General features: G+C 38.3%; 1 protein-coding gene across 4 annotated transcripts in view; it reads left to right on the forward strand.

Moving 5' to 3' along the window:
- The window catches only part of NFYC (nuclear transcription factor Y subunit gamma), a 64143-nt gene that overhangs the window by 11003 nt on the left and 26822 nt on the right, over positions 1–26318 (forward strand). For 3 of the 4 annotated variants that reach the window (XM_054572049.1, XM_054572052.1, XM_054572051.1), the window contains exon 2: positions 23457–23569. In XM_054572049.1, the coding sequence (XP_054428024.1) occupies positions 23465–23569 (105 nt within the window). In that variant the 5' untranslated portion in view covers positions 23457–23464. Of the gene's footprint in view, positions 1–6332; positions 6556–23456; positions 23570–26318 lie in introns of those variants that run through there. The other variant, XM_054572050.1, reaches the window with a different exon arrangement.

A 26318-nucleotide genomic window follows, 5' to 3' on the forward strand; every position in this document is an offset into this window, starting at 1 on the left:
TCATCTTACTTTATGGTTTGGAGAATATAATTTATTTTTTAAAAGAAAATAATTAAGAATTTATAATCCTCTTAAGGTTTCATTTATTAGTTTATTTTATTCATTCATTCATTGAGCAACCATTTACTGAGTGCCATCACCAGGTCCCTTATTATAATGATGTCATTGTTCAGAATGTTTGAGGATTATCTTTAGACTTCTGTCAGATTCCTATGAAAATGTGCCAGCACTTTTTTTTAAACCTTGAAGGTGGATTTGGTTTGGGAAATAGCTAATAGTTGTTCAGGACCAAGGCAGCTGAAAATATGAGTCAGAAGTTACAGTCTGGCAGTCCTCAATTTTCTTTTATCTGTCTATAATTTTTTATTTTTTATTTTTATCTTTTTTTTGTTGTCCTATTAACAGTTGTCCGATTTCCCCCAGCTGTTCCCCTTTGCCCCGCGCCCTGCCCACTCAGCTCCTCCCGCCCTTACAGTCAGTCCCCACCTTGTTGTTCATGGGTCATTTTTAGTTGTTCTTTAACTAGGCCCTTCCTCTTCTTTAATTTTTTTAAAAATTTGAACCAAAATTGAAAATGGGAAGACTTGACAATTTGGCTTCCTTTATAAAAAAAGAAAACCAGATAAAATTATATTTCGTTAAGTTCTGAAAGAGATAACGAAGTTAGTGGTACAAGGAATGGGCCTAATGGATGTTCTTTTCTCTGATGCTATTTATAATATGTTAACATTTAAAATATTGAAGTTATTTAATATAGAACTCAGTAAAAATATGGCACATCCATTCAATGAAATATAATTCAGTTATTATAAATGGCAATCTATATTTGATGTAGCAAGTTACTGTTATTCACATCAGTATTTTAAGTGAAAAAAATACAAAACAATTTGTGTAGTATTTTCTAATGTTGCAGGGGACTAACAGCCTCATATCTAATTTACAGAAGAATTTCTAAACATATATAACCTAAAATACTAACAGTGCTTGATTCTGGGTGGTTGGATTAGGCTGTTTGTAAAAAAACCTAATCTTAACCCAGTGATTTTTCAGCCTTTTTCATCTCATGGCACACATAAACTAATTACTACAATTCTACAGCACACCAAAAAAAATACAAATTTGATGAATTTATTTAAAAAATAATCATAATTACCTACCCTATTTGCTCCAAAGTGACTTTTTAAAAAATAAGGATTTCTGGAACCAAGAATTAACTAAGCAGGCACAACCTTATTATGTGATGTGACCAGTAAGATGCATTCATTCATTTTATTGATATTTCCTCTACTATATAATCTATGTATTTATGGTTCAAGATGGCATTCACACTGAACAGCTGTTGTTGTGTCGGCTATTGTCATTTAATTTAAGGGAAAAGGGGTCGGTGCCCCTAACTAAATAGTCAGGTATTGCATGTTTTAAAAATTCTTGCAGCACACAGAAACCGCTGCCCTAACCTATAACAACATCAGTACGAACTGCTATATATGTCTATCTTGTTAGATTAGTATACAATAATACATATAACATATTTACTGTTCAAATGAACATGGCTTTTGTCCCCATCCCAATATTTTAAAAAGTTCATTTTTCTCTAGAAATTCTCTTCTTTGATATTTCCTCAGACCCTCAGGCTTACTTACTAAGTCTGAAAGGGTTAGTTAAGGACGCCATCAATAGAATGTTCAGGCCAGTGAAGAGCCCAGTTTCTTTGCTGCTATTTTTGCTTCTGCTGGGATATAGTGTAACCTTTGAGATTTGGTAATCTGGAGTACTGAGCAAGACCATGTTTTTGGCAGAAATTGTCATGGTGGTTGAGGTCATCTTCTGCTATAACTTTGGTCCTTCATTCAGTCTTCAGGATGCCAGATCAAGATCTGTTTTAGCATCAGCGTTTTATGTGCAGGATCTGGCTTTTGCTTCTTTTATTCTGTCTGAAGCTCTTACTGCAGTGGACCAGCATTCCTCCATGGCCCTTCTTGGTAGGAGCTGAGTAGTAGTTGCCCCTTTAGATGGGATATGCCCTCTCCAGTTTTCCTCAGTTCCTCGCCACTCCCTGTTATTTCCCTGACACTATGGTTAACGCTGGGTTTGATTTGTATGTCCGTACTGAACACTGGTGATGTATGTGGATATAAATAAGACACAGTTGTTGCTTTCAACAACTTCGGTAATAGAGACATGGTAATAGAGACATGGTAAAAAGTAATGATAATATTTAATAAGTTCTATAGTCAAATATATATTTAGATATTAATGAAACACCTATCACATAACAGGTATCAGTGGTGAGTGCTTTAACTTATCTCATTTAAGCCTCAGCACTCTTGTGAGTTGGTGTTATTTTTTCCATTTTATACATGAAGAAGTGAGCTCAAAATAGTTAAGTACCTTGGCCAAAGTCATACAGCTAGTAAGTATTAGGCAGCTGTCATTCATAATCAGTTTTCTGACCAAGAGCATCAGTTCCTATCCTGCCTTGTCTGAGAGCTTTTAAAGCTTGAACCATGTAACCAGAAGCAAAGGTTTTATCTCATAGTGATCTGGGTGTTTTTTAGGGCAAGAAGATGTACATCTGGTATAGAGGGCTTCTGAGATCCAGAACCAGGGGAAAATGTGAGTTGAAATCCCAGAAATCCCATTAGGCTCTTAGTCCAGGCTAGAGAAAGGAAAGCTAATAGTAAGCAAATGGGTCAGGCTGCCAAATGGAAATTCTAGGATAATTTGAGTTCTCCCACTAATGTCTTGAATTCTGCTAAGTAAGGTGACTATTGATGAGAAATAGGGGTCGAAGTGTTTTTTGTTTTGTTTTTTGCAGACTGCCAAGAACTAATAAAAACTATGCCAAAGACCTTCACAAAGTATCAAGAGAAATGTTTGGTTTAATTTGGTACATCAAAAGCAGAGTCAAAGGGTAGGCTTTTGGGACAATAAGCAGACTTCGGCCAAGATTGGTGGTGAAAGATGGATTTCTGGCATAAAAACTGGAGATTTTTATTAGCAGCTGGTAGTCCTCCCACATTGCCCTTGATGGCTCAGGTGTTCCGTCTGCAGGCTGCAGAGCATGCCGGAGATAAGAGAGAGACATTCCCTCATAGTAGCTTTCGGGCCTAAGGTCCTGTGTAAAACAAGGAATTTGGATTGGATAACTTTTAGCACTTACCTTTTTCTTTTTTCTTTTGTTGCTTAATAAGTAAAATGTTTTACATATTATCTCATTTAATTCTTACAGTAGCTCTGTGACATAGAAGGGGATATCCACGTATTACAGATGACGAAACTGAGGCCCACGCTTGGCCCAATGCCATGCAATTAATAAGTAGAGGAACAGAACTTGAAACTAGTTCTTCCCAACTCCCAAGTGTTGTTTTGCCATAGTTACATTGATTAAAAGTCTGTGATGTGAAAATGTCCTTCCTATTCTACCTCTCACTCCTCAAATGAGTTTCTTTGCTTCCTTGCAACTGACTTGACCCCCACTGTTTTGGGGGTTAAAAGAGGCTCTAGTGTGGATAATGCACACAACTGGCCTATTGGCCTTTTGCCTTCTCTTCCCAGGCTGGTAGCTATTCAGAATCTGTGATTTAAACTTTCAAGAAAAGAACTGCAATATGTGCAATAGGGTGCTAACACTACAGCATAACTAAACTATTGTTTAGATGCCATAGTGAATTTGCCATGCAATCTTTTAATATTGTAATGCACACCACTTTTAATGATTTAGTTGTTATTTCAAGGCCTTGTAAATTACTAATGTAATTTGCTACTGGTTGAATACTCCTAATAGTTCAGTAATAAAATTCATATCAACTTAAAGGGTCTGTTTTTTCAGATACTTCGCTAGATCCCTATCCAACAGATCAAATTCAATATTAGCCAGATTTCTGATTGATTGAGTCATTCATTCATTCCTCACCCGAGGATGTTTTTCAATGTTTTTAGAGAGAAAGGAAGGGGGAGAGAGGGAAACATTGATGTGAGAAAGAAGCAGCATTGTTTGGTCACCTCCCTTATGCTCCCTGACTGGGGATCATGTGCTCCTGGACCAGGGATCAAACCTGCAACTTAAGCATCTGTTCTGACTGGGAATTGAACCCTCAACCCTTCTATTATGGATGATGCTCCAACCAACAGAGCCACACCCACCCAGGCCAAATTTCTGATTTTTAATCTAATGAAATTGGAGGTAATGGTTTATGTTATCTGTACATATATGTGACACCTAAGAATATCCCTGGACTTATCCTGAAGTGCTCTATGTTTTGGTAAACAGTGCAGTGCAATAGAAAGTTCCACCCTAGATGGGACCTGAGTTTGCATCCTAGATGTATGGTAGAGGCCAGTTGTTTAACTTCTCTGAACCTCGCTCTTTTTAACATGTAAAAGGGAATAGTGAGGATTAGAGGGGTAAAGTACCTAGCTAAGAACCTGGCACTGATTGGTGTTCAGGAACTATTTCATTTCAATGTGGGAAATGAGTAGAATGTGTGTAGAGAAGTTAATATGGCAAAGTTATGGCATAGACTGCCTTGCTTCTATTTCAGGTCTCTGCCACATCTCTGAATATGACCACATTTAACTCTCATGTGAGGTCAATCGAGGTATTTTTAGAAAAGATCTATTTTACCTGGCAAAACAGTTGTGTTGTTTAGACCTAGGATACTTAGCTTTAATGGGAGGAAGCAGATCTAATGAGATTGTTAAAGGCCTTAGGTAACAGTGAGATGTTACTGTTTGAAAAAACAAAAAGAAGAAAAAGCACGTTAACCTAAACAGTTGGGCCCCAAATCCATTAGCAGATCTTTCACCAACACTGGTTAACTTCAGGACCCCAATGTCTTCAGTAACTGCAATACTGCATGTTTTCCCTGCCATCCAAAAGTAGATCACTCCTATGAAACCACTGTAAGCTGAAATAGCGTATAGCGAGGAAGCGTCACCTTAGGACACATTTTGCTAACAGATGCCCAAATAATTCTAGATAAAAGACAGGTGCTCACATATAGTCTAAAGCCGGTCGTTGCGAAGACGCTGATTGTAGTTCCCAGGGAAGGAGCTTGGTGCCAACACTTGCTGCTAGGGGTGCTCACTGCAAAACAAATGCGGACCGTTATTTTTTTGCTTTTCTTCATAAAAGAGAAAATTCTGGATTTCTTTCAGTTAGTGAAAACAGGTACTAATGTAGGTCTTTGTGAAAGTGAAGTGGATAAACCAAACTTTCAAAAAGCAGGGAATACCTGTATTTACAGTACCTCAAGCTAAGGTCAGCCCTGCTGCTTATTCTTGATAATGCAGTAGAAAAATTTATCCTCTCTTATCAAAACTCTGTAATATTAAAAGCTAATCAGCAACATTTCTTGACCAAATAAATTAGTTAATCTATCAAACTATAATTTGCTTTAAACAATATATTCACTGACAATCTTCTTTATCATTTTTCCCCTTTTATCATTGTATTTCTCTCTTGAGTTTCTAGTAGACATTTTGGAAATGCCACTGTTTCTGTCACTAGCTTCATAAATTACCCTAGAACTTTCCTATTTAGATTAGTTTGTGTTTCAAAAGTAAGAGATTTGCGCTGGTACTAATATGTGCTTTTAAAATTACCGTGGGCATGATGACAGATGCCTTTTTAGAAATCCTTCAAACTGTTGTATGGCCATTGATATCACTGTTACTGTTAAAGAAGCTGTATTTTCTTTGGAGCCTTGGGATTACCCTACCCAATTTTCTTTTTCTTCTTATGTTAATGCTCAACAGAAACCTGAAGATAGTTAAGTCACAACTTTCCGACCTTGTGCACATTGCTTCTCTGGTTTACTGCCATAGGATACTGTAGCAATATCTTACAGACATCTTTGATGGCCAATCAGAAGCAGTTAAATTACCTTAAATTTTTTAAATAGAACTGTGACAGCCAATAAGAAAGCCTTTGGGTGGGAACTGTAACAACCCTTTCCTGTGATTTTAAAAACAATTCTAAATTTACAGTATCCTCTGTTTTGGAAGCACAACAGGCCCCAGTGCATCTGCTGTGTGCATTTGCCAGGCATTTCCAAGCCTTAAGTTCCCTGTAATTTGAAGTCTGGCTCTGACCCCTGTTCTGCTTCTCAAGGTAACTTTAAAACAGGAAGTGTACAAAGGAGGTAACTGATGACGTGAACAGCCAATCATGGCTTTCTGTTCTTAGCTGATAAAGCAGCTCAGCCAATGGGACCACTCTGGAGGCAAGGTTTGGTGTCAAATAGCATGCTAGATTGAATGCCTTTGACTGTTAAAGTGGAAGGAGGCTGCAGGGCTTCATTGGAGCCTCGGAGTTTTTCACTGAGGCAGGGGTCAGCTGAAAGACAAAGAAAAATGGCGAATAGTTTGCTGGGGGGTGGGGGGACAGCTGTTCGGGTTTTCACTGGAGTGGACATTCCAGACTCAGGTTTCTGCATCTCCTGCTGCCTTTTGTTTCCTCCGTCCTTTTTTGGGGGGAGGGATAGGAGTGATTTAAATTCTCCCTGTCCGAGGAGATATAAATAACTACATGTAAAATTAATGCAGTTCCCGGTAAGTTTAATTCTTTGTTTTGTGTTAAAATGGTAGAAACTGTTTAGCTTCAGAGAGTGTAGACAAGTTGCACTGTTTCAGAAAATGGCCACTTTACATTCCATGCATACCTTTTGGTGCACCTAGAATACCTTACTCTGTTTAGATTTTGCATGCCCTTCAACTAGGATTTCTTTTCCTAGTTGAGCGACAAGATCAGGTACATGAAGAAAGGCTAATCATTTTTCAGGGGCGCACAGAAGCAAAGCACTTTCTCTTTGCATTGGGTAAACTTAACTGTTTTCCAAATAATTTTCCTTTGTTCAAGTGCACTGAAGCTTTCCTACAGAATAAGCTGAGTTGTTCTAAGACTTTTTCTATTTTCATGCACTTTGTTGACATCTTTTTTCCAGAGGTGGAAGCAACACTATTGCTGTTCTAAATTGTGTTAAAATATGATTTGCAGTGATGCAGGTTCTAATGGTGAAGGCCCATATGCCAATGTGAAATTCTCCCATAACTTTCTTATCTGTCTGCTTCTAGAGTCTCATAAATATAAATTAATTAACAATCTTTGTTTTAAAATGCACATATTAGCATAGAATGCTGGTTAGAAACATACTTCTCTACTATATTGGCAGTGACAAGAGCAAATCTTTTTCCACAAATTTCACACATTGTTTGTCAGGCGTGTGTTTGTTTTTTTTTTAAATGATGTGGGCAAAATGCTTTTCATTTTCTGTATGAAATATTTAAGTCCTAACTTACCTGCAGTTTGTGAATAGGAAAGTTAACAGTATAGGCACTCTGCTTTTTGCCCTTGATATGTATTTTTCCCTCTTGTGGCTGTGAAGCTAATGCAGGTTGCTGATCAATAACCAGCCAGTTCTTGTGAATAGTGAAATCTTCCATCCCATGTACTAAAGAGCTATAATTCACTTGATTTTAAAAAGCAGTTCTTTGTTTTCTTTTTATTTGCAAGTATGGAATGAAGGTCATTGGAATATTTCTGCAGCAGACTCAGTGTGGAGCAGTGAGCCAGCAGCACTCAATCTCTGGGTAGGGGACAGGAGCAGGCCCTCTTAGAGGAGAAGTTTGGAGGGTGTTGATTTGCCTTTCTCTCACTTCCCCTTGAGTAAAGGGTTTACCTGAGAGAATCGATAGGGGTTTAGATTTTGGACTCTTAGAATTGAAGTGGTATAGCAGTCAAAGTTGCTAGATGCAGGCTTCTGTCGTTGCTCGCAAAAGTGACCTTGAAGAACTGCCGAGGAGTTGAAAGATTGAAGGACAAAGTTTGTTTATACAGATTTGGACTGAAAAGCTCTATTTAAGATGAAAAGAGACCGTGCTTCTGATGTCCTAGTTGAGTGTTTAGGAATATGTTATACATTCAAATTAGGAGTTTTCAAGCAGTAAGACAATAGGGCTATATTCTTTCTCTCCCACTCTTATCCATTCCCTCCCCCCAGCAAAAAAATTCTCAATCCTTTTGGTATGATAGTTGAGTGAACTGCCTAACCTATTCAGAATTCCTTGCATGCTACCTTCTCTTCTGTGTAATCTAGATGGTTCTTATTGAAGAATGGTAATTCAGGAGTTCAAAGTAATGTTTGTGAAACTTCTTTTGAGAATTGGAGTACTCGTGGTAAGAAAACAGTCATTCTGGGAAGTCATAAGAGAAAGGAATATGTATTAGTGACTACATTTTAACAGATAATTATTTTAATTTAAATTTATCTTTTACCAGTTGCTGATCTATATGTTGTCAGTTGCTCTGTGCTTTATATATAATTTACAGAACAGATACTGAATGGCCCTATTAGCCCTGTGTGAAGGCCAGGAGCAGGGGAGGCAGAATGTAAGTGGGCACAGTATGAGCCCAGACAAAACTCTTTATATTAAGAACTTTGTGTATTTAGCTTTTTGGAGAGATATCAAGCCACTGTCTCTAGCCTGGATTTGTAACCTTTTTAGGGTTGTGGACTCAGATCTGACCTACTACCTGGAAAATGAACATAGGCATGCCTGTGCAGAACCTGGTGACTAAGATATTTTTCAGTATATGTTGAATGGCATTTATATGATCTCCTTATTTACACTTTAACCAGATAAATGTTGCCCAGAGAAACGAAAACTCTACTTCCATAAGGAGGAAAGGTCTTCTAGAGCTAACTGTAATTTAGACTGGGGATGGCTCAGTGTGCATGGGGGAGGCTTAGATGGGGTCTGAGATTTAAGCAGTTATTTACTCTGTTTACAGTATTTGAGGCAGCATGGTGCATCAGCAGAAGCAGGCTATTTAAAGTCAGGAGACTTGTGTTCAGGTCTCCAGCAGCTGTCACCAGCTTTGTGAGCTTGGGCAAGTCAGCCATTTAGTGTCAGCTTCCTCACATGTAAAAATGGGTCCTAAAAATAGCACCTTCCTATTTAGTAGTGAGTCTCAAAAGAGATCATGTATGTCAAAGTGCTTTGCAAATTGTGAAGTGCTTCATAATATTGGTTGTCACTAAGTCAAACTATTGGAGTGTTAAATGCTTATGAAGATAGGTATGGCATCAAAGAAAAAAAATGCCAGTATTTTAACATGTTTACCAAAGAGTTCGTTTAAACCCAACACATCTCTTTTAAACTGATTGCACATGCCTTCACCTGCATATTCCTGTTTATGCTGATATGACTCTGTGTAATGCATATGTTGAGACCATCAGACCTTTCCTTACCAAGATTCCTATAAAAGAATTTTAACCCCTTTGTTAAAAATTAGGGTCCTCAGAACAAGATGATAGGGGAATGCTGATTTTTTGGAAACCCTGGTTAGGTTAGGAACCTCTCAGATAAATTTATAAATTGGAAACTTGTTCCAATATGATACTGAGATTTGCTTTATAATTCAGGTAAGTTGTAATAGTTGTAGATGTTTACCAGCAGGGGTTACATTTTTAGTTTATGTACCAAATATTTATAAAGTTAACCGGGAGCCATTTTTTTGTTTGCCTTCTGGTCATGTGATCTTCTCTATTTTCAAGCTTGGGAGGCGGTTATAGCTTGCACAGTAGTAGCAAGCAAGTAAATATTGGGGTGAAGACTGTTTAAAAAATAATTGGCCTTTCATAAAATATAATCATTAGCATACATTTCACACAGCTGATACTTACTCTGAGTTACAGTTCCAAAATAAATGGTGGAAACTCATAGGATTCTGGTTCTTGCCCACTTTACATACCTGCTGTGATCTATTTTTAGTAGTTTTTTTCCTTCTTGAAGCTGGGTGGCTATTCTGTGATCTATTTGATTTCCTGTCCTATTAAGTCACTTCCTCTCAGGCATGGTCAGATAGCATTGATACCTGTCTCCTCTCTGTGCAGTGAAAGAATTGTATTCAGACAGAATAAAGCCTGGCAAAATTGTCATTGGCCACACCAAATAAAATCCCCGTTCTGGGCATGTGTATATTTGAAAACAACAGTCATAGTTAATGTGGGCTTTTTGATCCTAAAATAAGATGAGGTCTCCTTTTAATGAAACTGTATACTTTTGTGGAGGCTTGTTACCCAAAAAACATTCTTAAAGCATGAATGAAGTTATTTTTGCCCATCTCTATCCTTGATAATAAATGCATACAGAGTTTGTATATTTTTAAGTTAGGTTCATGGATATATATCACTTAGGGATCTAGCCTAGTTTGCTTCTTGTAAAATGGGGAAGTTGAGGTCCAGTGAGGTTAGGGGCCCCAGTCTTTCAGCCTTTTAATGACTGGCTTGTGTTAGTTCAGAGATTCATCTCCCAATCAGTTCATTCCATGTTTCTTACATTCCTTTAGGTTGTTTTTGCTTTTTATTTTCCATATTTCTCTATGTTTTGGTACATCCTGTACAGGTTTGCTATTTGAACACAGAAGGAACAGAGAAAATGGGCCATGGGAGAGCCTCCATGTAGAGTCTGCTGGTCAGAAAGTCTGCTGTGGCAGCAGACTTTCCATCCCTCGTGGGATCTGAAGATCTCTTGCCTCAGCTAGTTGCTAATTCAGAAAGCTGAGAATCAGCTAGGAAGCTAAATGGTGCCCACCTGGCTGAGGGGTCCCAGAGAGCTGGGTTACTTTTATGCATTATAAGGAAGTAAACTAAGGTATACAAATACAACACCTGCATGCCAGTTAGTTGGTTTTGTTTTGTTTTTGTTAACACGCCTCAAGAACAAGCTAATTCCCAAACAAGTTTGGGCCTGGTTCTTCAAGTGAATTGTTACGCCAGTCTGTGTTTAATAAACAAGGATCCCAGGATTATTTCAAGCATTTGACAAGTCTGAAATAGAAGTCATTGTCAGTATACTCCCAAAATAATATTTTAACTGTGCCAGCTTTAATCTTTACCACCAGCAAAATGGCATTGTGTATCTGCACGTGTGTTTTTGTGGTGTGGATTTGGGTTTTGTTCTTATTTTGTATATTCTCTGATAGACTATCAACTACTTTAAATTTTTATAAATTTTTTTGTAGTTGGATTTCTTTTTACCACCTTGATATATTTGAACAAAAGTTAACAGTTTATTGAAAGAATGAGAGCTTAGATGGTATAGCTTAGTAATATTTAGTCCTGAGTTACATTGTAACTGAAAATTATAGTAGATACATATATATAGATGGATGGTATCTACTTCTTGTCTGTATTTCCTAGAAACTTTAAAAAAGTTTTCTTTTTAATCTGTTCTTCCTGCTGCCTCAGTTTTGGGACCAGCTCTTTAAAACTTGGTCAGATCCTGTTTGTATAATCACCCTTAGCTTTCTGTCTCTCCCTTCAGCACATCCCAAAGCCAGACCCCACTGTTCAATAATTGATAAAGACTTTTTCACTATTTAGAGTGTTTCCTATAAAATAAATTACAGTTTTGCACCCTGCAATGAAAAAGACAGTTGAAGGATAAGAAATGATGGTAATTTCTAGTGTAAAGACAGAACTAAAGGAAAAAAAACCTAGTAAATGTTTAACTTTAAGAGGCATAACATAGCTTGTGTCCTTGTGTTCCTTAGTTCAAAGGAAGAATGGAGACTAAAATAACCACAGCAAACAGCAGTGCTGATTCACCTGGTTATCTTTTTTCCTTGAATGTGCTATGTGCTATCATTTTGGTCTGTCTCCATAGTTTCAGTTACATAGAAAGCTAAAGGGAAAACCTGCTTGACTGGAAATATCCAGATAAAGTGAATTTTTCCTTTATCTATATTCTAAGGTATATAGTTCTTACCTTTAAGAAAATTCTAAAGTTGGATGCTTTACACTTCCTTTTACCAATTCACTGTGTATTTGCATCTTTTATGTGAAAACTTTAAAAATGTGTACAAATAAAACTTAAAATCTAGGACCTAACAATCTGGGAGGGGACAGAGGTGTTGTATACCAAATATATGAAACTGATGTGGAAAGTACAAACACAGGACACAGACTTTAGAGGAGGGGACACCTTTACTGATAGCATAGGAGTGAAGGGGGCCAGTTTAACTGGGCGTTGGACTCCGAGAGTAGGGATAAGGTCATTCCATGCATGTGGACCAGGAGGAGCGAGATCATGGTTCAAAAAGTACAGTGTGGGCTGTAGAGAGCAGTAAATGGGCTAGTCTGTTTAGAGCATAAGGAGGTGAGTTAAGGACAGGCGGGACTGGCAAAAGAAAGAAGTGTGGACATGTAAGTTGGGTCAGGTATTGGAGGGCTTTGACTGCCTAGCTAACAAATTCAAACTGTCTCTGCTTGACACTGGTGAACTGTTGAAGATTTAGGGTAATAAATATGTTGATGTGGCATTATCAGAGCCGTGCTTTTGTAAGATTTATTAATCATTATCTAGAAATGAATAGAATCTGAATAGAAGACACTGGAAACAGTGAACATGCAAGGAGTTCACAATACTAGGTTTACAACTCATTGGATTGTTATGAGGGTTAATACAATGTAAAGAGCTTAAAATCGGACCCACCAATACAGCAAATCTTAAATATTAGCTACTATCATCATTATTTTTTTTATTACATGAAGGTGATGAGGGCCTGAACAGTTAGTGGTAGTATGAAGACTATCAGGAGATGGATACTGTTGTTACAGAATTTAGAAGTTGAGTAGAATTGAAAAACAGAGTCCAGGATGACCCTAAGATTTTAAGCCTGGGTAACCGGAGATAGAAACAGAAAAGTTAGAAGGAGTAGGTTTGGGGAAAGAAGAAAATAGATGTCATTTTGGATACATGGAGTATGAGTTCTGGGTGCCTTCCCAGTTGGAGATGGTCAGCATGCAGCACTGGAACTCTGGAGAAATAGCAGAATTGATAGTTTATATTTGAAATTTAAGCCACAGAGATTATAACTGAATTCGGGGAATGGATGGGAGAGAATCAAGGGAGAGACTGGACAGAAGGACCAGGAGAAGAAAGCTTCATGTTAAAGATGGAAACAAAAAAGGTCGGGTCCTGAAGTTGAGACACGTAGAACTGAGCGTGGCGGAGTCCTGTAGGCCACTGCAATGTAAACGTTTTTAATTGCACACTCCTGTTACCTGAGCATGTGCCTCCCATATATGAATTAGTATTCTTTACTCTAAAAAGTCACTTGGTCATTTTTTTAAATGTTAGTTTAGTTAAAAGCAGAGAATATCTGTAACTTCCCCTATCCAGGAACACGTAACAAAATAAAGGTGTCACTGTTTAGTAAAGCCCACATTTTCCTCAGACTGCTTTGAGCACCATGCATCGTACTCAATCTTGTGATTATTTAAACTGAGCAAGGGCATCAGTATCAGCCCATAGGTTAAATATTCCGAAAGCCAATATTAACAGTTTTGGTGTGTGCCTTGATATGTAAAAGATTAGAAATACTGCTCTAGAATCTAGTGGCCTTCACTTGTTCTGAAAATGTACAAGTATTTCCTTGAAATGTTATCCAGCAGTTCCTTGAGATTAGTTATTTACGTGTATATGTGTATGTATAACCTTAAGCTTTCTTGTTTCAGCTTTCAGTGTACACACACCCCTGTCCATCCAGTGCAAAGACTAGGGTTTTATTTTTTGAGTTGCATGGTGTTTAATCTTACTGGCATCAGCTTTTAAAGTCTCAAATGGCAGCATTCTACATGAAGTCAACCATAAAAACACATGTGTAGGAATTTGGCAACATTTACTTTCAAATAACTTATAGCCACATCATCATGATAACAGTGATGAGCAGCACACACAATAAATTACCAGGAATAGGATAGCCACATCTGTAGGATTTAGCAGAATTTTTACTATAAGGCACTTATATTTAGTTTTTGGACTAGGTATGTTGTAATTATCCTCAGTCTAAAGTAAAGGCAATAAGAAACTTTTCACTGGAGAAATAGTGGGAAATTTCCAGCCATCTTTCCTAGTCATATCCTTGAACTCCATGATTATGTCTCTTCTGATAATTACCTGGGCAAATGCCCTTGAAGTCACCCTTGAAAGTAGTTAAGCATTGTAATAGTATGTTATGTTTCTATGAAACATAGCACTTTACAGTTAATGGAGTGATTTTATATTTATTCTCTCACTTGGTAATTACCTAAGGTAGGTAGGACAGAGGATTAGTACCCCATTTTGTGGGTGAGGAGACAAGGGGCAGAACCTAGTGACATAGCCCTGTGCTCTTTGTACTGCACTTTGTTACTGTAAATGAAAAGCAAGTAAAGCTGTGTCTATCGTATGGGACTGATTCCTCCTCCCACCTCCCCTTTCCTGTGCTTCTTTCCCCCCAAAAGACACACATTAAAAAAAAAAAAAAAAGGAATTTTCTTGGAGTTTGCGTATAATCTTACATTATATGACTAATCAAGTTGATCATACAAAAGGATCAAATACATAGTCAAATTGAATTATTTTTTAAAGTTTTTGTCAAACAAGATAGGTGAACTGAGCCACTTTTCTTTTCAGAACAAAGCATGAGTACTACCAGTGTGCTGGAAAATTGTCTTCATCAGTCCTAAATTCACTGAGGTCAGAAGTAGCATATTTTGCTGTGTGTAATGCATACTTTTTTGCCCAAGTTTTTTAGGCTAAAATAATAAATAGAAGGTGCATTATACATGGCTATAACAATTATATACCATGGGTATAATAATCCCATGTACAATGCGCACAAAACCATAGGTGTGCATTATACATAGTAAAATACGGTAGTTGAAGGACTTTATCCCAGATAGGAGGTTAGAGTTGTGTTAGATGTTCTGGGGTATTCCATAGCTTGTAGAAGCACAGTTCGTGGTATGTATTGGGCACCTCCTATGTTTGGGTTCTTATCTTGAACCACAGAGACTGGTATTTTTAGATGAGTCTTGGTGTTCTTAAATCATCAGTTGCTTTATAGTTCTTAGCTGTGATTTATACTCCTTGCTTTACCCCTAGGGAGGTAGTTAGAACAAAGGAATTCACCATGTTCATAATGGAGCAATCACTATAATTTTGAAGGACTACATAAATTTAGCCAGATTCCTCCTCCTATTAGTGTGCAGCTGAGGAACCGTCTCCAATAAGGGGGCTGGGCTAAGGCTATTTCTCTGAACTATAGTGAAAAGATAGAGTGGCAGACTTTCCATCACCAGGCCCACGAAGAGAGTGAACTTTGAGCTTGATCTACCAGAACTTATCATCTCCACTGATGCTTGGTGACCAGATATCCCCAAGTCCCAGTTCTTGAGGACAACTGCAGTTTTACCATGCCTGAAAACCTTAAGCTCTCTACTTTGAAATGCCTAAGAGAATCTGGCATCTCGGCATTTTGGAGTATTTTTTTCCAGGAGGAGGATCAGAAAAGCTAAAGGGAAAAGGCTCGGTGGATTTATGTTCCTGGCTGAGAAGACCCATAGGTTCTTAAGTTTTTGGTCCTCTACCGAGTTACTAATTCTTAAAGTGGGAGGAGAACATGCTGTGAAAAAGCACACAACTGAGAATCAGGGCTTGTGGGTTTTAGTTCCAGCTCTGGCATATGTTGTCTTGTGACCAGAGGTAAGTCCCTCAGTTTGTCTGGATAAAGTATCTTTATCTGTCAAATGGGAATATCAGTACCTGTGCCATTTTTGCACTGAAAAACAAATGAGATAATGAAAAGAAAGCTACTTTACAAAGTGCAAAGCACGTACAAATGTAAGAGATTAACATAACCATTTCAGTTGCTTTGCATGCTTTTGAAGTGGTCTTTATGTTCTCAGGTCCTGACAGCTGTATACATGGAAGTGGGAGATTTAGTGTTTGGTTGTCTTGGAAGATTTGTTTCATCTCATGCCTGCTCTCCTCCCCACCCCACCCCCCTTTTTTCTTTCTTTCGACACTTAAATCAATGATAAAAGACACTAAGCAGAGGGCAGAATTCAGTGTGTCTGTGAATCGGCAGAATAGCAGAATCCATACAGTCAGATCAATACAGTCAAGCTCATCCTGACATTCCTTTAACACCATCCAGGTTTTTAATTGAGAATTCTCTGAGCAGGGATGATGATATGCCATCTGGCTTGTGTATGATGGTTGGTATTTTTCACAGCCTTCTAACACGTATGTACCGAACCTGGGGATTCTTGCTTTCTGGCTACCAACCTGCTATATGTTTATGGTCCTGGGCAAATCACTTAACTTCTTGGAGTCTCTGCCCAGCTACAGTAGCACCTCGCAAGGCCTCCTGGTCCAGCGCGTTTTCTTTATAAAGTGTTTACCCTGTGCTTTACTGCCCTCCACTGTTGGCAGCTGAGTATTCATAGACATGCAAATGAGAAGGATAAAATAGAAAAAAGTGACAGAGCATGGAAAGAGACAACAGAGAAATAAAAAGAAAGAAGCTTATGTGATAGGAGACAGTAGTGCCATTAGTGTTGTCGTTTATGATTGCCACAGAGATGTTGGGAGCAGGAGCAAGTGGATAAAAATGATTCTTGGAGGTAAAGATTTTTAAGTCAGTGATCAAAGAGGAGATCGCTCATCTCTCTGAACAGTTTGAATAGACATACACTTTAAAACAGTGCAGAAAGTGAGAATGAACAAGCTGTCCCAAAACAAGAACAATTTCAGAGCTTTTGCATTTCCAACTCCACCGTTTACCGTATCATGACCTTGAGCAAGTAACTTGAAATACCCAGTCCTAAGCTTTCTTATCTGTAAAATTGGAATAATATTGATATTTTTATCACTAAGCTGAGTAAAGAACACTTGAGGATAATGTATAATGTATATGACAAGTAGTTTGTAAACTCTAAAGCTCTTAAGTAGACATCTTTGAAACATTTTTCAGAATCACACTAATCACACTTCTCACCTCTCCTAAGTGTGCACAAACAGGACCCTGCCAGAAGGTGGACAAGAGGTTGTTCTTAGGATTTCTGAATCATAGAAGGGATCTCGTAAGCAAAATGGCTCTTTGTTGTAGGGTAACTTTGACTCCAGCTGCTGGCACTATTTCTGTCTCCAGCTCACGTAGGAATTCTTTCAGGCTCAGGGCCTGAAAAACCAGTTACTCATCATTCTTTCTGCAAGAATTTGTTTACCCCTAGTAAGTTGGAGGGTCAAAGAGATGGACAGATATTTCTGTGTTGGTTGAGGGGTTTGTCCAGTTTACTCTTAATGGAGGCTGAACAGGTGAGCAAGCCATATAACAACTGGGTGAGGGCAAGCTTCTCAACCTCTGTCCCTCAGTTTCTCTATCATAAATGGGGAATAACACCACCTCTGTCATAAAAGAATTCAATGAAATAAAGCACTTAACATTTTTTAGAACTGGGTTCTAAATGTTATCTGACCCTTTTTTTTTTTGGTAAAGGGCCAGATGATAATTTCAGCTTGCAGGTCATAAGGTTCTGTTTTAACACTTCAGCTCTACTGTTGTGGTGTGAAAGCAGCCATAGAAAATGTAAATGCATGAATGTTGCTGACTTCAGTAAATCCTAAGTTACAAGAAGAGGCTTTAGGTCCCTGCTCGTGGACCTTTGCTTTAGAACACTTCATTAAAACATTTGGTCTTTTTTTCCCCCATCATACAAAATACCGGTAGTGTTTTATTGCTGTCATATATGCAGGGATGGTTTAAGTTGAACATTAATGAAGGAATGAGGAAGAAAGTGTATGAGGTAAGATGTTTAGATACCATTTCTTTTCCACAGAAACAGGTTTTCAAATGTTCCATACATGCCTCCCTGTCCGTTTCATTGCTTATAACCAGTTTTTCCTTTCTGGTATATGTCTTTATTTATAACTATATTGTGATCCAGGCCATTTAAAAGATTATGTTACAGTAGATAGCAAAGAGAAACATGTTTTTGTTTTTGAAGGAAAAGTGTTTCTGCTGCCAATTTAAAAATGTGCCCTTGTGAAATCTTTAGGGAGAGCAGTGTTCAGTCAGTTCCAATGCTTATTAGTCTTTTGAGAAGCATGGTTTTTTCCAGTGGGCAATTTGAAAAGCTTCATACTTGGCCTCTTGGAGCTAAGACAGATATACCCTCAAACACTAAACTTGGTGTTCATTTGGAAAGGGGTCCCCAGTAAGGCTACATTATTCCTTCTTAGAGTAGCGGGTGTCATCTGGTATCCAGTAATGTAAGGGAACTTATTAAGTAGTAAGGTTTCGGACACTAAGCTTAGTGCTTTGTTGCTTAAGTAGAAACCTTAGATGAGTTTAAATAAAGACATTTCTGTCTAGTCACCCTGCCTTCCCTTGTATTATTCATTTAGTGCATCCTCAAGTAGTGAAGTGTAGGTCACCCATATGAGACCACCCCTTAGCTTGTGTTCAGTATATCCGTCAGTCCTGGAGTAACTTTGTGGCGTGGCTGGCCCAAGGCCGCAAGTGGTGGGCAGCAGGCCAATTCACAAACATAGGTTTTTTGATTTCCAGCGCAGTGTTACTTTTCTTTTCTGAAATTGTCAATTGGAGATTGGTTTTATTGTGGAGAGCATATGCCTCCTTAAGACTTGAAATGTTTTTTAGCCATGATTGATAATGGCATAAGCCCTGAGGTCCATCTGTACACACATGAAAACCAAATTCTCTGTTAGAAGAATTGTTCTGTTTTGAAAATCTCAGTTCTCGAAATTTAGTTTTCATTTTTCTTTGTAGTTTAGAAAACTATCTAAAATAGCAAGCATGAATTAACATTAATCCTACCCGGTTTTTTCTTTTCTTATCCATCTGTTTACTCATATTAATATTCCTTCTTTCTCTCAAACTCTCCCTCACCATTTGAAATATAATATCCCAACAGTTATATCTAATTCAAATAAAGAAAACTGTAACTAACTTAAGCAAATGCTGAAGCAGTACTGAAACATAAAATGCATGTGACAGTGCTGCTGACTGGGCTATCAAATAAAAATCTGGTCATCTAATAACAGGAAAACAGCATCAAAAAGCAAGTCGAGAAGGGAGTGAAGAAGCTGTGTGCTTTGAGCGTGGGGAGACACTTGTTGGTGTGTGTTAAGTTGGAGAGATTGAGGACCCTCCCAGCAGTCTGCAGGCTGCAAGTTGCACTGAGGGGAAAGATGGCACCAATGTTTGGATGTGTTTTTCATTCAGAACTTGGCTAAGAGATAGTTGCTTGCTTTTGACAATGAGAGCATTATTTTTTTAGGTAAAACTTGACTGCTAGGGATGAGTCAGCTCTAGTACTTTAATAGAAGCAGCATTCGTCAAGGATTGGGCCTCATTTTAGGTGAGCTTTCCATCCTTTTTTTTTTTTTTTTTCTTTTTTTACTTGAATAGTAGTTATGATATTAGGGTTTTACAGTATTATCACCCCCAAAACATCTGATTTGGCTTTAGTTAGTTCAGAGAGCTGTATTATGGGTTTTGGCTTACTATAAAGGACTTTCGTAAAGAGAGTGAGGTACATGCCAAGAAATAGGAGAGCTAAAATCTAAAGGTACAAGAGTTTTAGAAATAAGTGAATATTGCAATAAAACCTTATATTTCTCTTTGTATTTTATGATTTTCATACATTCTTGCTATATCCAGGCATCACTAAGGGAGGATTTGGCAAGCATGTACTTAGTCAAAGTAAGAGTTTGAAAGATTTCCAAGAGAATACTAAAAGAAGAGCGCTCTGCTTCTGGGATGTTTTGAAAACTGCTTAGGTCTCTTTTTCTTTCTTCAAGAATGATAAAGACTAACTGGATATTAGAATGACGGCTAGGTTGGCCATCATTGAGTGATCTGAGTGAATCATCTTATTTTCTTCATAGTTTTCTCCTCCTCTTCTTGCTAATGGATGGCCTAACAGAGGTATTTGCCCTCCTACTTACCTGTTGTCATAAATTTTTCAAACTGCTAATCTATCCTGGGCTCCTTTCAGAGAAGGTTCTGACTTTCAAAAGATTTACATTTGGGAATTGTATGCACCCATGTTTCCTGTCTTCCAGTTTTCCTTACAATGTTCAGGACCCTGTGTATGAATGTGTTTGTGTGTGTGTGTGCCCATCCTTCCAATCGTGGATTTCTGATCGTAGTCCTTAATTTAAAGGCCCAGAGAGAACCTCATTTATTCTGAGCTTCCCAGAATAGTTTGTACAAGATAACCACTTCCTTTGGTTGTTTGAGCAATCCCAGAAAGTCTGTTTCAGGGCAAGCTATCCAAGAGGCCTCTTTTTCTCAGAAAGGCCATACCCAATAACTTTCTTGCCCTTTTTTCAGGAGTAATTACTTATCGGACTACATACTAGATGCTGCAGGGAATCCAGAAATGAATCATACTCAGGTCCTAGCCCCAAGGAGCTTATACACCAGAAAGGGAAATATAAGACATACATGTAAATAACAATCATACAAGGTAACATGGTGAGGGCAGAAAGAGATACAGAGCAAGAACTCTAGGTTCACCAGAAGAAGTGATCACTTCCAGATGGGGATATTTAGAGAAGATTTGTGGAGAGATGGCAGTTGAGTTTAACATTGGAGCAATAGCCTTTTCATGATGGACTTTGATTCTTCCCTTTCTAGCATTCGAAAGCAAACTGTTCTAAAAACCAAAGAAATTGCGGTAATAGATATTGGGAGTTGAGATTGCGTCTCGCAACAACCATGCAATATTTCACCTGATCCTCAAGTCAGGGAGTCTTATTCAAGGATTTATAAAGTAATTAATGAACATGAATGTTAAATCTAATATCAATAATGAATTAAATCTGGGAAATTCTGTCCTGCATTTTTCATAAGAGTGATCTAAGCAAATGTAGCTTGGCCTTAAGGCAATTTTGTCCTTGTCAACTGTATATAAATAGCTTTATCCCATGACAGAGATAGCAATTTAAAATGGAATGAAAAGGATCATGGAATATAAGTCTCTTTCTTGCTTTTAAATACATACCTTCTCTCATCATCCTAGAAGATGAACCTAGCATTTTTTTCCATGGGCTGTAGGTGTTATAAATAGGCTACTTCTGTAGCAAAATCAATTTTGTTACAATTAATGTATTAATTATTAAAATAGGTAATGAGATCAAGGTTGCTGTATATTTTTTAACTTGTTGGGGTGTTTGGCGAGCAAAAGTTGTTTGTGTTTGTGATTAGGTTTTGATTTTAATATTAAGTTGTGCCTGGGTCAGAAGATGTTGAGGACATCAATTTGTTTTCATAAAATCTGTGGCTTGGGGTTCGGTCTGATTTTTAAAGCCCGATGTAAAGACTGGATCTACTTTGAAGAAAGCCTTTTGAGTCAAAGTACTTATTTTTTTAAGGAATTTATAGTAATAATTTATGTCCTTCCAATAGGTATTAAAATAATTATCTACTAATCGTTTCTGTGCAAAGATGCTAGAAAATATGCTCCAAATGTTTTTGTCTTTTTCCTCATGATAGGCTCTTCTGTCCCTAATGAGAGTACCTTTGAAGTCAGGAATTTATAAAAAGAGGTTTCTGGATGGAAAAATCATAAAAGCTATAATTCTAAATCCAAAACTCATGGAACGTTGTTTGCAAATTCAACTTAATGTAAAGAACAGTCAGAACTGTCCAAAGATGGAACAGAATGCGTTGCCTACCAGTCAGCCAGTTTCCCAGAACTGGAGAGGGAGGAGCTTATACTTAAGCTGAATGACCACTTAGGGTGGGATTGTGAGGGGGTTGGGCAGAGGTTGAAGTAGAGCCCTGAGAAGAGGGATTGGCTTGGGCGGCTCTTAATGTCTTTTTTCAGTCCTAAACTTCTGTGATGCAGTAAAATATAAAGGACATTTTTCTTGTATTTTTTTGCCATTATCCACTTGTGATCATCTAATTCAGATTGGCCTCTCAAGTTAAAAAAACTTAACCTTTAATTAATTTTTGAGTTCCAGAAATATTTAACTTCTGTTTTGTACCAACGACCTCCCCCCCCCCCGCCCAAATACTCCAACAGTGTGTGCTCTGAGCCAGCCAAACACTCATTCAAGATCTACTCATATTGACTGCCCATATGTTTGGGAACTGATTGCGCCAAGACACCCTTAGTTGGGGCAATGAGAAATTTAAAAGCAGACTGTGGACAGTTTTAAAAGTGTTTCTTGAATTATTTACCTTTGTAATGGTTGTGGGAAGAGATCAGAGGACAACCAAAAATTGTTACCAATTTTCCAAATCTAACAGATGTTTACACTCAAACCACACCCACTCATCATTATCAAGTACACAAGATATCACACTGGTAATTGCACATACTCCTCCTTTGACTGTAGCAGTTTGGCTGGCAGATTCTGCTAAGATCAGGCCTGTCCATAGATCCATATGATTAAAGTTAGATTCTTATTTTGAGTTTTCCAATAATTATTTTCATTTCTAGAAAGATTTTTTTATTTGCCCCATTTCATAGAAGAGTGAGTCTGTGTTTCTCTCTTCGTTGTCATGAGGACCTTGCAAGGATCTATTAATAAAAATAAGCTTCTGGATTACTTTGATTTCTTTGTTCTCAGTATATCTTAAGAGAATAGTGTATAGGCTGGGTACATATGGTGATAAGTGAAAATGTAATGGGAGCTGAATGGAGGACCTAGTTAGTTATTTAGGACTCAGGATTTTATCTGGTCATTTCCAACTGTGATTCAACACTTCACATTAATTCCCTCCAGAAACTCTAGGATCATATTACTTCCTAGTACTTAGCGTTCCCGTTGATGTATAGAGCTTCTTGTAGGCCTCCAGCACTAGGAATTGGCTCCAAACCTTTTCCCATTACATCATCACCCACTTATGTCATTACACCAGGGTGAAATCTGCTTTGAAGATTGTACTCTTGTTTTCCCTCCATTTCTTTTCCTTTCATCATTTCCTTTAGAAGGAGAAAGGGGGGGGGGGGGAATCAGAGACCTCTAGGACAATCCCAGGCAAACATTTAAGAGTGAATCAAACATTCTCACAGTTTAAACTTAGATTTATCAGCCTTTATACCAGCATGCATCCACATGGAGCCTGGAAAGTAACATGTTTGGTCATGTGACACCAGCTTTGGTGCTTTTCTTTCAGCCCTTCAGAGTTCGTGCTTAATGCTGTACATAGCGCTCCGCCAGCATCCTGTCAGGGGCATTGTCAGCTCTTAGGGCATCACTGAGTGTCTAGTTCTTTGTGTTGGATTAAACTGTTTCTTGCATTTAACTGTTTGCCAGGTAAGCATTTAAGCCATCTGGAGTTTTTTTACTCCTTCTCCCCTCCCCTCCCCTCCCCGTACGTCTTTTAAGACATTATAATGTTATCTACAGTTATAGTTGATGTAGGGATCCTAACTGATCTTTCTTCCCCCATCACAAAGCAATTGACTGAATGTAGGTTCTGACCCTCTTCTTTCTATCCTCAATTTAATTTCCTGTTGTTGAAAAGTTGAATGAAGTAGTGAAGACATCTGCAAGGTAACATAAATAACCTGAGCAGAAAGTCTGACTTTAGTAGTATTATTATTAATTTGTCTCATGTATGTGTTTGTTTTCAGTTGTCACAATGTCCACAGAAGGAGGATTTGGTGGTACAAGCAGCAGTGATGCCCAGCAAAGCCTACAGTCCTTCTGGCCTCGTGTCATGGAAGAAATCCGGAATTTAACAGTGGTAAGAAAGAAGGAAAAACTGTTACATTCATCTTTTTTTGAAGATTTTATTTATTTTTAGAGAGAGGGGAGGAGAGGAAGAAAGAGAGAAACATCAGTGTGTCCTTGCCTCTTGCGCCTCCCCGCCCCCGACCTGGCTGCAACCCAGGCATGGGCCCTGACTGGGAATTGAACCAGTGACCCTTTGGTTTGCAGGCCAGCACTCAGTCCACTGAGCCACACCCACCAGGGCAAGAAAGAGAAACTTTTAAAGAATGTAAAGAGCTGTGAGATGAATGACCAAAACTTAGACTAAAACATGTTTAATCTTAAGCACATTTATAAAGGCATAATTTATTCCTGACCTTTGGGTAGAGGAATGAAAATATAATTTACCTTAGGTGAGATAACTGTTGATACAAGGATTTTTTTAATATCTTAGCAACTTTCCTCAGGCATATGGATTTACAGTGGATGCTTTGACTTGGAGGTAGTTTAATGTAAGACACATCTTTTAGAGAATGCAGAGAAGCAGAGCTCTCTCTTTTCTTCAGTAGCCTCAGCTCACTTCTTAGGCCCAGTTTAGAGGCCCTGTCAAATTTCTGGAACCTAGTGAAAACTGCTGGGCAATGTTTTCAACAACAAATCTATTCTAAGTAGTCATTCTTTCCTGATTTTAAAAGATACACTTAGATTAGGGTTTCTCAACAGCAGCATTATTGACATTTTTGGCCAGAATAAATCTTTGTTGTGAGGGGCAATCCTGTGCATTGTAGGATGGTTAGCAACATCCTTGGGCTCTACTCACTAGATGCCTGTAGCACTCTCCCCACCTCCTGACAGATGCGACAACCAAAAATGTCTCCAGATGTTGACAAATGTCTCTTGGGGGCTAAAATCAGCCCCTGTTGAAAACCACTGACTTAAAAGGATCAAATCTAACCCTGATTTTGGGGGATCTTACAGTCTAGTAATTATAACTAGAATCATTTATTCAATAAATATCTATTAAATATTTACTGAGTCAGGCACAGTGATGAGTCCGAAGCAGTAAAAGTCAAAGTGCTGTGGGAGCACAGAGGACATAAGACTTGTTTCTCCCTGGTTGAGTTAGGAAGCTTTAATTAAAGGAGACATTTTTATTGAGTCTTGTTAAATTAGTATATATTAACCAGATGGAAAGGATGGGAAAGTATATCTTCAGCAGAGAGAACCGGCATTCGTAAAGGCATGGAGGCCCAGAGGGGAGGGCCTTATGTTTAGCAGACCGGTAAGAAGTGCAGAGTGAATGGAGGTTACTGTGTGGGTAGTAGGGGTGAGCTGGGATTAAGGGGTATAACAGTGGAAGCAGGAGGTGAGACAAGTTAAAATTGGAATATTTTCAGAGTATAGCGTCATGTCCTCAACGAAGAATGTTCCATTTGGTGTCATTTCAGCAAATTCTGAAGGAGCTCTCTGTGTTAGATGTGTCATTCCTGCTCTGAAAGTATTAGCGTCCTGGCAGAGCCGACACTGGCTTCCTTCCTAATGTAGAACTAAGGTTGTAATTTCTTAGAGTTATTGGCTTTTAACCTCTGACATACAAGGTCAGTTCATTTGTTCACTCAACAAATATTTACTATGCACCTACTATGGCTACGCTAGATTCTGTGGATCCAGTAGTAAACCAGACAAACTAGATCATTACACTCACAGAACATACATTCTCATGGGGAAGAGAGACTGTAAACAAGTAGTGAATGAATAAAATAAACAAAATAACTTCTCATTGTGATTCATGTCCACTGACTTCAAGGGTAAAAAATGAATTCATACTGTGGATGTACCTGTGTGTCATGTTTGTTTATATGGGAGATTTTAGATGTTCACCTTGGCTTGGGCTTTCCCAGAGGGACCTATGTTCACACATGGATGTCCACCAAAAAGTCATTGTTCCTCTTCTGCAGTCTGAAGGCAGTGGTTTATCTCTACTGTCACTGTCTCAGATACAAAAGAGAAGAGAGGAAAAAATGAAATTACAGAATCATTAGTGGAGCCTTTTGTTCATATTTTCCAGAGATAATCTCATGGTTAAGCTTATCAGGTTTTAGTGCTGGGTCAGCCTGGTGTGGGCCTAGTGCCCGCCGAGTATGTGCGGTTCGGCCAGTACAGCAAGCCTGCATTCCAGCGGAACACAGACCCAAATCCAGACTCAGGCAAGTGGCCAGAGAAACTCTGGAGGTCCAAGCTCAGCACTTAACTTTTTTGTATTTTGTTGGGCTTTGATTTTTTTAATTGTGGTAAAAACACAAAATTTCCCATTTAAAAAGGTACAGTTGAGTAGTGTTAAATATTCACGTTGCTGTGGACCATGTTTCCAGGACTTTTTCATCTTGCAGAACTGAAACTCTATACCCGTTAACAACAACAATCCTTTCTTCCTCTTCCCAGCCCCTGGTAACCGCGATTCCACTTTCTGTTTCTATAAATTTTACCAGACTTAAGGACCTCATATATGTCCAATCATACAGTATTTGTCTTTTTATAACTGGCTTATTTCACTTAACATAATGTTCTCAAGGTTCATCCATGTTCTAGCATGTGACTAGATTTCTTTCCTTCTTTAGTCTGAATAATATTCCATGTATATGTGTATACTCTACATTTTATTTATCCATTCATCTGCCTTTCCCTCTGGCACATGAAAGCATCTGCTTCACTGACTGCACCTCTGCCTGTGTAACATTGCCAGAAATTTTATTCTTTACTCTGTGCCTTTGCAGAACTCAACA

The sequence above is a fragment of the Pteronotus mesoamericanus genome, unplaced genomic scaffold (genome assembly GCF_021234165.1).
Source record: "Pteronotus mesoamericanus isolate MK-2021 breed Mesoamerican mustached bat unplaced genomic scaffold, CSHL_Meso_final contig_221, whole genome shotgun sequence".
Classification (NCBI taxonomy): Eukaryota; Metazoa; Chordata; class Mammalia; order Chiroptera; family Mormoopidae; genus Pteronotus; species Pteronotus mesoamericanus.